Source organism: Malus sylvestris, chromosome 5 (genome assembly GCF_916048215.2).
Source record: "Malus sylvestris chromosome 5, drMalSylv7.2, whole genome shotgun sequence".
Lineage (NCBI taxonomy): Eukaryota > Viridiplantae > Streptophyta > Magnoliopsida > Rosales > Rosaceae > Malus > Malus sylvestris.
Window position 1 is genome coordinate 33,422,272 of NC_062264.1, and position 15,338 is coordinate 33,437,609.

At 39.5% G+C, this 15,338-nt stretch overlaps 1 protein-coding gene across 1 annotated transcript; it reads left to right on the forward strand.

The window, feature by feature from the left end:
- The first annotated feature begins 3,046 nt into the window (after positions 1–3,046).
- On the forward strand, positions 3,047–3,406 carry LOC126622800 (VQ motif-containing protein 1-like). The gene has a single exon (XM_050291517.1). It carries the CDS (start codon positions 3,047–3,049, stop codon positions 3,404–3,406), a length of 360 nt encoding a protein of 119 aa, XP_050147474.1.
- The last annotated feature ends 11,932 nt before the right edge of the window (positions 3,407–15,338 follow it).

Genomic DNA, 15,338 nt, shown 5'->3' on the forward strand with positions numbered 1-15,338 from the left:
CATTGGAGAAGTAGCAGAGATGAACAATTATAAAACCAAGAAGTTAAGATTTACAGAGAGAAGAGAAATGTGAGAAAGTATGGAACTTTAATGAACTCATCTTACTATCTATTTACAATAGCTATATACAGCTGACTAGAGGACTAGAGGACTAGCTAATAACCTTTGAGTAACAAACTCTAACTAACTCTTTCAACTAACTATTACATCATCGAATCCTTTTACAACTGTTTTGATGAGCTGGCTGTGATATATTCAACATCCCCCCTCAATCTCAACTGGGTTTCCCAGTTTGAGATTGAATGAATGCTTTGAGAAATGCAGAATTATGAAGTCCTTCCTGTCCATATACTCATAGCCCTGCTGCCCCTCAACAATTAATCCTCCATGGCTGCAAGTATTGAAAATTACTCAAGAACGGTGCAATTTCATACTCATCAATCAACTTCCCAAAGAATTTCAGCCCCTCAAACTAATTTTTACACCTCTGTAGCTATTGTTTTCTTTGCGATAAGGTACAACCACATATAGTTATCATCCTTGCAAACTTGCCAAAACCAAAAAACATGTTGTTCATCCCATTATCATCACACATCACCTTTGCAGATACAATCTTTCCATCAAAAAATTCAATATTCATCTGCCTCTCACATAGAATCTTGGCACACTTCAAGCAAGTATTAACATTTGGTTTGTTGTAATCAATACACTTCTTGGCAATTGGCCTTTTCAAGTGCAGAAATCTCACACAATCAAGAACAAACTATTCAACAGAAAGGAATGGCTATCGGCCTTTGTATTCCTTCAACAATCTCGCAGAAAATGGCTATCAGCCTTAACAGAGAACAAATTGCATTCAATACACTCTTGGCAATCGGCCTTTTTCGAGTGCACAAATCTCAAACACCCAAGAACTAATCAAGCAACAAAAAGGAATGGCTATTGGCCTTCGTATTCCTTCAACAATCTCGCAGAAAATGGCTATCGGCCTTAACAGATAACAAATTGCATACAAGAAACCCCATCGAAGAAACAAATTTTCACTGCGGCATATAAACAAACAGATGGAGTGCATAATTTAGTAACAAAACATGAGACTTGAGCTCGTGATCGGAAAACCCCATCGGAGAACCTTTAGCAAACCACCAGCTACCAGAAAACCCCGGCGAACAGAAAGAAACCCTCAACAATCACAGCGGAAGAACAGCCCCGCAAATTGAAAATCGGGTCACCGTTGATGATGAATCTCTATCCTCACTATGTGTTTATGAAGAACAAAGGTGTGGTGCCTCTTGACAATGCCCTTTTCAAGCAGTATGCTCATGGAAAAGAAAAACAGCGTCCAACTCGATCGCCAAGCGATTCTACTTCCCGAGAGTATAGTCCCCTTCAAGAAACAGAGCCGCCTAGAACACGCTGGTGGCACCAAGAATCTCCATAAGAATGCTCCTTCTCAGCCGATTCTCATCCACAAAAACTGAGTAAGAAATTGATTCTGCTTCATTCTCCGATTCGGAGATTAGAGAGATGAAGGAAACACCGAAGAACTTGACGAAAAATTCAAGAAAATCTGAAGAGAAAATAAAACTGGGAAATGAAATCTAAAAAGAAAAAAAAACAAAATACAGAACCACCAGAATCAATGGCGTGAACTTGGTGGCTCTGATACCACGTTAACTACATTGGAGAAGTAACAGAGATGAACAATTATAAAACCAAGAAGTTAAGTTTTACAGAGAGGAGAAATGTGAGAGAATGAATGAAGGTTTTGTATTGAACTTCAATGAACTCATCTTACTATCTGTTTACAATAGCTATATATAGCTGACTAGAGAACTAGCTAATAACCTTTGAGTAACAAACTCTAACTAACTCTTTCAACTAACTATTACATCATCCAATCCTTTTACAACTGTTTTGATGAGCTGACAGTGATATATTTAACATCTACTACATGTTGTTTACATGTTATACTTAAATGATGTTATATGAAGAAATGTTGAGAGTGCAAACTGCATGTCAAGAAATTGAAAACCTTACTAAAATTTATTAAGAAACTAGGTTTTTACTCTCCCCTATTGTCAACTATTTTTTAGAATAAAATGTGAATTTTTTTATCACAAAAATAGCACTTTATTTCACCTAGTAGGACAAACTTAGACTTTCATGACGGTTGGACAATGAAAAAAGAAGTTAAAATCCGTTACGTTTTTTGTCATATTTCAATCCATAAGATAGCCAATTTGACATGCATGTAGTTGTGGAAAAACAATGAACCCTCTCCACCACGTAATTTAAATTAACATGTGTTTTGACGTATCCATGCACGCATCTTCCTAAAAATTGAACCTTTAACCACATATTGCATGTATTTTTTTATTGTCAAACATATTGCATGTACTTAATAATATCCTATATCATTATCCTGTATCAATGAATAGTACTTAGCTCTTTATATGTACATTTTTTTGATAAACAAGTCAAATTGGACACGTTGTAATTTATTATTCTGTAATTTTAACAATTAGTTATAAAAATGTAGTGTAAGTTACAGATAAGGTACACAAACCAAAACTTTGACACATGATAACGTTTGATTTGTGATTTGAACTAGTGATTTAGATGCAGTTATATTGTTGGCTTTAGGTAATTAAGGTAAAAGTGAAATGCAACCAGAGTGTTCCACGTGCATGGCCCTACCAATGGATAGCATTTAGTTCTCACCTTCGTGTCACATGCATGGACTGATAAGGACATGCAAAACTTAATTTCTGAATTCTCAATTGCGTGCTTTGACCCAATCTGGTCTTTCTAGACTGCTTCTCAACATATACACACAAATATACAACGGTCAACTTTAACTGTCAACTTCTCCTCCACCTTGCCGTACAAGTCTTCCATGCAGCACCATGTCTTTCCGCATCCACCTTCCACTATAAAACCCCAAACCTAATAACTCAAACTGCAAAACAAAAAACCCAGTTTACAAAACCCATTTACCATATTAATTATCCCTTCTCAAAACCAGCCTACGGAGAAATTTTCGATGTCGAGTGTCGGTAGGAATCAGTGTGTGAAGGTTGTGATCATCAACACCAAGTACGTGGAGACGGATGCCATGAGCTTCAAAGATGTCGTACAAAGGCTAACTGGGAAGGATTCAAGGGTGGCATACGAAGTGCAGGAGCCGATTACAAAGAGCCCGCAGTACTCTTTGAAAGAGGGAGCCAATATTGGGAGGACGGGTAACAATGTTCTGGAATCATCAAATACTTCTATTGCTAGTACTATGTCTCGGAGTAATTCTTCAGTTTTGATGAGAAATATCTCGTTCAAAGAGTTCGAAAGATTGTTCAGAGAGATGCCTCCAATGGAGGAGTTTTTGGCTGAGCAAGATATTCTTTAGAAAATTCCTGTATATGTATATATGGTTATATCTGCTATCGCTTATTGTTGCATTATGTTAATTTGACTACCCAGTTATTCAATATATAGATATATATATATCATTTTTTCATTCTAACATTTGATTACTTCACCGATAAATTTCACATACAATTCTGTTACTAACATTATTTACTAACGGAATTACAAGCCACATTTCCAAACAAAGAAGATAAAATCCTACTTATACAAGTGTATATATATAAAGTGGATCTAACCTATACATTCCGATCAGAAAACATGCGTGGCCGAATTTTTTTTTTTTATTTTCTCTATATTTAACTGGAAATTAAACTTGCCTTACCATGATTTTAAGATTAATTCCTAGTGCTAGAGCTTGAACCACTTCAAAATCAGTTGCATATATCACATAAATAATTCGGTATATGCCTGCAATGTGGGGCTGCATGCAGCAATTACATGGATATATTCTTAATTAATTCTCACCTGCGTGGCTCTATATTTGTCGCGGAAATTCTGTGGCTGATCCGTTGGCCATCATTTCATTTGCGCCCTCTTGTGCTAGAGAAGATCTGGTGGCCAAGCCAGCTGGGGATGACCTACTTCTTCTCAGCTTGTTTTTCTTTTGTCGCGCGTGCAAATGGTAATTAGTTATCAGAAATGAAAGAAAGATTTATGATTAAGACATGATTGGACCCAGCAGATCACCCAAATGGTGAGGATTAACTAATCACGCAACACTATAATTAATATTGTTGTTGTTTTTTGGTCGAAACATCGTTGTTGTTAATCGTCATTAATTAGAATTCAATGTCCCCTTCAGTAGCTAACTAGATAGATTGGACATGATTTTCGACATGGAATAGTAACTGACTGTATTATATATAATTAGCATCGCTAGCAGCTAGGTTGGACGGTTGATCACACAACTGGATATAATCTTTGGTAAAATGTTTCGTTCAGTAGGGAGCTAGGGTTGGAGATGATTTACTTTTTCTGTATGGGATTAACCATATATAGATCGTCATCTTAGGTTTGGTGATTTAGTACACGAGAATTTTTATTTTTATTTTTTTCAAAAAAGCAGACCAGCGGTGGCCGTCTTTAAGATTTTGGGGCTCTGTGCAAAATTTAAAAAAATGCCCCTTCTTATGATAGTTTCCGGAAAAAAAAAGATAGGACAATGATTGGTGCTAGAAAGTAATCACTTAAATCAAAACAAACTTTAAAACTCACTCATCATTGTAAGTTTGCAAAGGTAATTAAATAATAAATAAAAAGAGTTACAAACATAACTTTCACTAAATAATTAAAAGCAGTTCAATTTTAAACAACCAAACAAGAAAAAAAGTTTCAAAAACTTTTAACTTTAAAGTTTCACTTGAATATATAGCATTATTGACACTTCAAACATATTATTTTGTACTCCAAAATTTTTATATTTAGAAAGGAAATAAATTACACCTATAAGGAATGCACACTGAGATTTTAAAGTGATAATAAAAGCAAAATTTTAATATGTTTGTACCATACTTGATCAATCCCGAAACTACCGAGCACCAATCAACGTTATATCGTCAAAGACCCAAAAGAGTTTCCCTCCAACCAGGTGGCCAATCACAGCGCGACACGTGTCGACATCAGAAGCCAATCATAGCGCGACACGTGTCAACATCGAAAGCTAATCACAACACGACACGTGTCACAATCAGAACAAAACTAGAAACTCTCTTCTATAAAAGGAGATCATTCTCCCACAATATTTCCTAATGTTATTTGTACTAAATCATTCACTAGTACTCACAAAAAGAAAGCTTGAACCTATGTACTTGTGTAAACCCTTCACAATTAATAAGAAATCCTCTACTCCGTGGACGTAGCCAATCTGGGTGAACCACGTACATCTTGTGTTTGCTTCCCTGTCTCTATCCATTTACATACTTATCCACATTAGTGACCGGAGCAATCTAGCGAAGGTCACAAACTTAACACTTTATGTTGTACCAAAGTCCTCACTGATTTTGTGCATCAACATTTGGCGCTGTCTGTGGGAACGACACTTATTCCCACTCTCTTCAGCTTTGTTAAGCTGGTTTCCACCGTTCGTACATACTCTTTTGACCAGGCATCCCTTTCCAACATGAGGAGCGCAGGAAGCCACAACACACAGAATGACACCCCTCTTACACCTGGTGCGAAGCAACGAAGGAAGGAACAAAAAAAGTTTGCTCTTTAGGCTAAAGTCGATGAGCTAGAAGCTCAGAACAACAAGATAGCGATGAAGAATGAGATCCTCCAAGAGCAGTATGAGAAGGTATTCGAGATACTCCACGAGGCTAGATATACTAAAACACACGAGCTCATCACCCTTGTGGAAGTCAACCATCAACTGGGTGCCCCCAACACGGAGGGTCATTTGCCCTTGACATGGGTATTCCTGTTGAGGAACAAGTTACTCATCGAATGGCGACCAACATGAGACTTCTCTCAACCTAGCTGCTTCGACCTGAAACATGAGGAGTGGAAGAAAACACCTCCTTACAGAATGAGTGGAATGATTGAAAGCTGTCTTTCACGACTGTCGAGACTTTTTATAGCAACGTCGAGACAATCCAATCCATGTAAGCTCGAAGATCAATGACCCAAGGGTCTTTGAAAGACTCGGTCCCCTCCCATGTCCCAGGTTAGCTACCAATTTGGGGAAAGGGAAACAAGTCCTTGAGGAACACGAAGGTATAGGGGACTCAGAGATGTTTTGACAGACATACCTTGGAAGTTAGTACAACGACTCCAGGGAAAAATCACATGCTCTTGATTAAACCTTCCTACTTCCAAGATGAGATGGAGATTTACGAAAGAAAACTTCAGTGGTACGTGACTTCACTCAGGACCCTCTTCTCCTACAACTCCTTAAGGAAGTAAACAAGTTGAAGGCTAAACGACAAGCTGAGATACCTGATTGGAACCAACCTAGGCCTGGCCCTCTTACAAGGAGGATCCTTGACACCCCCTCTGAGCAAAGATAAAGCTGAAGCTTGGCTTGCAACTCTATACTGGAAAAGAGGACCCGATTGAACACCTTAACCTCTTTGAGTCCACCATGGCATACCGGATGCATACCGACGAAGAGCGATGTCTTCTCTTCCCCTCCACCCTCTCTGGCGGAGCTCTAAACTGGTATTGCCATCTTCCACCTGAGACGATAGACTCATTTGAGGAATTGAGGAAACTATTTGTTTCTCAACATATTTTCCATATCAATCACTTACACTCTGCAGATGACTTGTAAACTATTCACCAAAAACCAGATGAGTCATTACGTATGTATGAGCCATGAGTATTCCTGTTGTGCCGAGGCAGACGATAAGACTGCCCTCAAAGCCTTCACGACAGGCCTACGTGATTGTTTATTCAAGTACATGAACAATGCCAACACTTGGAAGACTTACTCTGAAGTGATGGCATAGGCTTACAATCATGCCTCCACCGAGGCAATGACATATCAAGGGAAACCCCCCACAGCCACCCATTATCAGCAAGTAGGCAGTGGAAGCCAGATCCAACCAAATGAGAAGACCTCGACTTTCCAAACGGCAACAGTGCCTCCCTCTGCCTTACTTAATACTTCGCCAAGTCAACAGACATATCAACCTCAGGGCAAAAAGAAAGATTTCCATCCTCACCAATCTCATTTTAGAAAAAAAAAGTAAAAGACATTATCGCGATAACCAAGGGTATCGCCATGATAATGCCCGTCTCCAGGCAGTCAACACAATAGGCCAAACACGTGTCAGGACAGGCTCTGCCCCGAGGTATGAGACATACACACCTTTGAATGCCATATGCGTGGCCATTTACCCTAGCATAGCACATCTAATACCGAAGTCAATGCCGAGGCAATCGGGTTACAAGCCCACGAAAAACACGGGCATGTTTTGCTGCTACCATGAGCATAACAGCCATGACGACGAGAAGTGTATCACCCTTCGTGATCATATTAAAGCTTTGGCGCGTGAAGGAAAAATTGATCGATTCCTTCTTCACTCTTTAAGGGATAACCGTAACCAACGCCAAGTGAATGTGATATATTCCATAAGCGGCGGCACACCTATATCTGAATCTTCCAATAGGGCCATGAAGAACAGCGAACGAGCTTTAAGGCCTGGCCACCAAGTGTTTCACGTGGAAGACATCAGGGGAGACAAGTATCAAAAGCCTAACTGAGATCCAATATGTTTCTACCCTAAGGAAGAAAGAGATATCATCTACCCTCATAACGATCCACTGATCGTGGAGGCTCACATAACCAACTTTGAAGTACGACAAATATTGGTAAACACGGGGCTTCGGTCAATATCATGTTTGTTGAAGCTTTCAGGGCACTTAATATAGCTGAACATTTGCTCGATCGCTTGATTTCTCCTCTGATAAGCTTTTCCGGTGATATCGTGCAACCTATAAGGAGCATACACTTACCTTTCACCATTGGTACAGACCCTTACACAACTACCATTACCACTAACTTCCTGGTAGTTGATTGCTCAATGGCATACAATGTCATCTTTAGACGCACAAGCATCAATGATCTCAAGGCCATGGTATTCACACATATGTTGTTGATGACATTTCCAACCCCATATGGCAATGGTTACATCAGAGGAGATCAACTTAGTGCACGGTCATGTTACAACATTTCGGTCAAGCAACAACACATGCATGTGCCCAAGGAAACCTTTTCTATACATGACCAAGTCATAAAGACCAGCCCGGACGAAGCCAACTTGGATCTTCATGGTGGCAACAGTCAACCCGACGATCCTCGAGATGATTCTTTCACCCAGCAAGCACAACCCGCTGAAGAGCTAGAGAAGGTTTCTATATCGCATGGTGAAGATTGGCACCACCTTGTCACCACCTATTCAGTTGGCATTGATCTCTTTTTTGCAAGAAAACACTAAGGTATTCCCCTGGTCATACGAGGACATGCCAGACATCTCTCTCGATATCATATGTCATCGCTTGAGTATTGACCCCAAGACCAAGCCGGTGAGACAAAAGCGAAGATCTTATGACGCTAAATGATACGAATCAATGAAGGCAGAAGTTGAAAAACTCAAAGGCATAAGCTTCGTCCGCGAAGTCAATTACCCAACATGGGTAGCAAATGTGGTTCTTATTAAGAAAAATCTGACCAAAGAAAGTCTTCTGTTCCAAAAAGTCTTGTGGAGAATGTGTGTCGACTACAGCGACCTAAACAAAAGATGCCCGAAGGATAACTTTCCTCTTCCTCTCATTGATAGACTTATAGACTCTATGGCAGGGTGTGAACTCCTGAGCTTCATGGATGCTTACTCTGGATATAACCAAATCCTCATGAACCCTCCGGACCAAAAACACACAACTTTCACTACTGACAGAGGACTATATTGCTATAAAGTCATGCCCTTCAGCCTAAAGAATGCAGGAGTGACTTATCAGAGACTAGTGAATTTAATGTTCGCCGAACAGATTGGGAAGAGCATGGAAGTTTACGTTGATGATATGCTAGTCAAAAGCAAACATACTGACCAACACATCGCTAACCTATGTGAAACTTTCACCATTTTGAAGAGGTATCGAATAAGGTTGAACCCTAACAAATGTGCCTTCGGCGTGGGCTCTGGCAAATTCTTAGGCTTCATGATAAGCCAACGAGGCATTGAGGCTAATCCCGAGAAGATCAAAACAATCCTCGACATGAAGGAATCGGTAACTTCAAAAAACATCCAGAGCCTTACTGGCAAGGTGGCAGCCTTAACTAGGTTCATCTCTAATGCCACAGACAGATGTGCTCCTTTCTTCAAAACACTTAAGGGAAGTAAGAAGTACATTACATGGACTGATGAATGTGCCGAGGTATTCAAGAACCTCAAAGACTACATGAGTAAAGCCCCTCTGCTCTCTAAACCTAAGGTTGGTGACACTCTCATTATCTATCTATCGGTATCGGCTTCAGCAGTAAGTTTCGTTCTCATTCGAAATAATGGTAATGTCGAACAGCATGTCTACTACGCTAGCAAAGCCTTACAAGATGCAGAGACACGATACTCTAACATTGAGAAATTGGCTCTAGCATTGGTCATGTCTACTCGAAAACTTCGCCCTTACTTCCAAGAACACTCCATCATCGTGCTTACCAATCATCATTTTCGACAGATACTCCAAAATCCTGACACTTCGGGGCAAATGATAAAATGGGCGATATCATTGGGTGAGTTTGACATCTCATAACAGCCAAAGGCAGCTGAAAAGGGCCAAGCAGCGGCAGACTTCATCGTCGACTTCACATATCCTGTTGACATTGTTTCTACGCCTAAAGAAGTGGTTTCATTACCATCGGAAGCTCAAAAAATAGAACCAACAGCCCCAGCATGGAGTCTATATGTTGATGGCTTGTCCAACCAACATGGTTGTGGAGTAGGACTAGTCCTTACGACCCATGACAAAGTGGTGATGAAGTATGCTATTCGTTTCAAATTCAAGGCGTCGAACAATGAGGCCGAATATGAAGCCCTTTTAGCAGGCTTACGATTAGCCAAACACCTTTGGGTTAAACGAATTGATATCTTTAGTGACTCCTAATTGGTGGTTAACCAGGTCACCAATAACTTTGACGCTAAAGATAACTCCATGGCAGCATATCTGGCACAAACACAATTGTTGCTCAAGCACTTCCATTACCAGATCACCCAAATTCCTCGAGCAGTAAACAGTTATGCATATGCTTTGGCTTACCTCGCCTCAACGGTGGAAGACAAGATTGGGAGAAAAATTCAAGTCGAATTGTTGGCAGCACCAAGCACCATGGCGGAAGTGTGCAACTTACAATAGGGGGTAGTTGGATTACCCCAATTTATAGATTCCTTGCTCATGGCACCCTTCCAAATAACAAAGTCCAAGCTAAGCAGATTCGATACAAGGCTACCCGTTACTTAATCATTAATGACCAACTCTACAAGCGGGGTTTTAACCTACCATACCTAAGATACCTTATGCCCGCAGAGGCGGAAATTGTCCTTAGGGAAATACATGAAGGAGTCTGCGGAAATCATGCTGGATCTTGATCCCTAGTACACAAGGCTTTTCGCCAAGGATATTATTAGCCAACACTCCACCAAGATGCTATCAGAATATCTCGCTCATGTGATAAGTGTTAACATTACGCAACTATTCCTCACTCCCTTCCCGAGCTGCTCACTCCTATGATCAGCCTTTGGTTCTTTGCCCAATGGGGACTTGATTTGATCTGCCTAATGCCTGCAGGGAAGGGTAAGGCTCGCTATGCAATCGTTGCAGTTGACTACTTCACAAAGTGGGCTGAAGTAGAATCCTTGGCAACCATTACTGAGGCAAAAATAAAAGGCTTCGTATGGAAGAACATCCTTTATTAGATTCGGCATTCCTAATGCGATAGTCACTGACAATGGGCAACAGTTCGACAACAATAAGTTCAGGATGTTTTTCTTTAAGTTCAATATTAACTTATGTTTTACCTCCCCAGCCATCAACAAAATAATCAAGCGAACTTTGAAAACCAGCTTTGACAAAGCTAAAGGTTGTTGGCCAGAATTTGTACCCCAAGTTCTTTGGTCATACCGCACTTCATATCGGACATCAACAGGAGAAACCCCATTCTCACTTGCCTTTAGTACAAAGGTAGTTGTCCCAGTTGAGCTTGAGCAAGCAACGCTCCGAGTCCAAAACTACGTGCAAAGCGAAAATGACAAACAACTTACCCTTTACTTAGATCTAGTCGAGGAACACAGAAACCAGGCTCACTTGAGGAATGTCGCCTACAAGCAGCGCATCTCTAACTACTATGACTCAAGGGTCAAACCTCGTTCTTTCAAAGTGGGGGACTAGGTATTGAAGAAAAGATTACTCTGCGACAGAGTCCCTAGTGAAGGAACACTTAGTCCAAATTGGGATGGACCATTTGAAGTTGTTGGCATCAGTCGTCTTGGCTCCTACAAGCTTAGAAGCTCTGATGGCAAAATCATTGGCCATCCATGGAACGCTGATCATTTGAAGTACTATTACAAGTAAACTCACATTGTACAATGTGACTCGACACCTTGCCCTTATTCTCACCAACCAGATGATGAAATGTGAAGAAGGAACTCATCTTCATGCCACCAACCAGGTGATGAAATGTACAACCCGTACTCTCATTCATGCTACTAACCAAGTGATGAAATGTACAACCCGTACTCTCCTTCATGCCACCAACCAGGTGATGAAATGTACAACCCGTACTCTAATATCATTTGGCAACTTGCCACTCATGCTACCAACCAGGTGAAGAATGAACTCATCTTCATGCCACCAACCAGGTGATGAAATATACAACCCGTACTTTCCTTCATGCCACCAACCAGGTGATGAAATGTACAACCCGTACTCTAATATCATTTGGCAACTTGTCATTCATGCCACCAAGCAGGTGAAAAAGGAACTCATCTTCGTGCCACCAACCAGGTCATGAAATGTGATGAAATGTGATGAAGGAACTCATCTTCGTACCACCAACCAAGTGATGAAAGCGACTCACCATTCATTCACCTACCAGAAGACGAGTGGTACAACTTGTACATGTGAACTCTTAGCATTCACAAATAATAAAAAGCTTGACAACTCAACTAGGGGAGCACTTATGCTCAACAAGAGTTATAGTCACCAACAAAGTCTTATTGTAAGCCAACAATAACTTTAGCACATGGCATATGAAGATCAAGTTATTCAGCCTTTTTGCATTTGCTTCAGACATTTTTCCTTTGTAACAATGCAAACACTACAACTCGTAGAAAGCTTCACACACTATTGATCAAAACAGTGTGAAGCAAAACCAATTTATGGTGCTAACAAGAGCTTCATCAAAAGAGTTCAACCACAATTCTCAAAAGCTTCACACACTCTTAATCAAGACAGTGTGAAGCAAAACCAATTTATGGTGCCAACAAGAGCTTCATCAATGGAGGGTAACCACAATTCTCAAAAGCTTCACATACTCTTGATCAAGACGCTTCACACACTCTTGATCAAGACAGTGTGAAGCAAAACCAATTTATGGTGCTAACAAGAGCTTCATCAATGGAGGGCAACCACAATTCTCAAAAGCTTCACACACTCTTGATCAAGACAGTGTGAAGCAAAACCAATTTATGGTGCCAACAAGAGCTTCATCAATGGAGGGCAACCACAATTCTCAAAAGCTTCACACACTCTTAATCAAGAATGTGTGAAGCAAAACCAATTTATGGTGCGAACAAGAGCCTCATCAAAAGACTTTAACCACAATTCTCAAAAGTTTCACACACTCTTAATCAAGACAGTGTGAAGCAAAACCAATTTATGGTGCCAACAAAAGCTTCATCAATGAAGGGCAACTACAACTCGTAGAAAGCTTCACACACTCTTGATCAAAACTGTTCGAAGCAAATTCAATTTATATGGTTCATCCAAACCTTCCACTACTACAAGGTGTGGCTTACATCACAATCTTTTGCTCAACAATGTGGAAGCAAAATTTGTATATGTTGGCTCTCCCATATTTTCAAATTTCTAATTTTCCCAAATAAAATTAAAAAAAAAAGAAATTGAGAAATTCAACAAAACTTCTTCAATGGAGGACAACTACAAATTCTCAAAAGCTTCACACTATCTTGATCAAGATAATGTGAAGCAAAATTAATTCATGGTACCCAACAAAAGTTTCAACTCCAAAGTTTCACCTACAAAGCTTCACCTACAAAGTTTCAACTCCAAAGCTTCACTCACAAAAGCTTCACTAATGCGAAAATTATCTTAACACACAAATTAAACATTCTTTTGACAATTGTAGTATATGTATAAGTAGGGATCGTTCTGGACCGGGATTAGAAGGGCTTGCTAATAACCTCTAAATTGACTCAAAAACATAAAACTAAACTTAAAAACACTTAAGAATACTCACAAGACTCAAAGCAAAGTTAAAATACTCAAAACAGCTTCAAACAACCAAATAAACTTAAATTAGACACTAGGAATGACTTTGGACGAAAATTGACTTTTACTTAAATCAAAACACTTAAAAACACAAACTAAAACAGATTCTAACTAATTAGACACACTAAAGTAAAGGGGGATTGAGTTTTGGACGAATTTAAAATAAAAACAAGTAACTAAAATTTAAGACAGATTTTGGACGAATTTGGTTGAATTAGATGGATGATAAGCTAGCTAGAGGCTCTTTCTCCACACATGACATGTATGTAAACAAATCAATTTCCAGTTACTCCTTCATTGAATTATAAACGACAATGCCCCAAATTAACCGTGACATCACTAGTTAACCCTCATATTTTCCTTGTATTATTGGATTGGATGACATCATTCGACAACCCAAAGTATTCTTCAAAAGTTCCCTACATGACATCATAATAAAGATACAATCAAAGATTATTACGTTCAATGAAAATCATAAACATTGACAAAACACTTGCAACTATGACGTCATGTCACTCCTGCTAGGAATTAAACTTAACGCGATCGTTTATAAGTGACATCCACTACTTGTAAATATAAGTTTGTAACGATTATGTGAAACTTTCTTATATTCTAGCAACAGATTTATGCATGCTAATTAAGTGTCAACCCTTAATCAACAAATACAAATAAGTTATCAATCAAATAGTTAAGCCAATTGCATTCACGATTCAAGAACTTATAACTGGAATTTATCAACCCATATTGCACACGTAATCGTGGCTTTGAAATCACCCCTAGCAAAGAAAGGTTTAGTTCCTCATGTTCACAAAACAAAGATACATAAACTTAAACATTGAAAACAAAGAATGAAAACACCTAAAAACGCTCCAACAATCTAACTTGAATGGCAAGCACGTCCAAGGGTCCTCATTCTTCTCTTTGTGCGGCACAAGGTGTGGTTTGATAGATGAGTGGTAAATTATGGTGGTGGATGAATATAGGTGAGTTATGGTGGAGGGTGGATGGGTGGATTATGTTGATGGATCTCCAAATCTCCTTCCCCTTGGCTGTTACACACACTTCCTTTTATAGAGGAGTGCACGACATAGGGGGTAAAATGGAGTGGTGTGTGCAACAATGATTCAATGGAGTGGTGCTGAAATGATTCATTGAATGGGACATGGAATTGTGCAGCAATGAGTGCAGGGAATGGAGGTTAAAGTGATGAAATGGTGCATGCAATCTGATATGATGGAGGGGACAAGGAATGGTGCAGCAATGAGTGCATGGAGTAGAGGTTAAAGTGATGAAATGGTGCATGAAATCTGAAATGTTGGAGGGGACAATGAATGTGCACAGCATGGGTGGATATCTGCACTATTTGCCTTGTGTTCCAGATCACTTCCACATGTCCTAGCTGTTAGACAACTTTCACACACATGTTTTGCATCATTTCTTTTTGCAAACACCAACTTTTGGCCACTTTACACCTCTTCACACATGCACCTGCTGCTAGATACTTTCACAGACATGCTATGCATCATTTCAACTTGCAATTATGTTTGTAGTTGCTGGAAATGTGAATACAACTTGTAAAGCAATCCAACAAATGACATCTTTCACTTCTTTTCCTTTCAAATTGTTCCTTAAGTGTATGTATCTGCACACTTCCACACTTCAACTTCATTATTCATATTTTTGCATATGTTGGAACCCTTTTTAAAACACCAAAAACGTCCATCCAACTTGCTCCATATGCATCCAATCCATTTCAGCCCAAAATTGCTCCAAAATGCACCAAAATGCACTTTCTTGCCAACTTTATTATTAGGACCTACAAACACACGAAAATAGTTTAAAATACATAGTTGACTAAGAAATAACAACATAAATGCACAAGAACAAGCTAACTAAGTCGCATAAATATG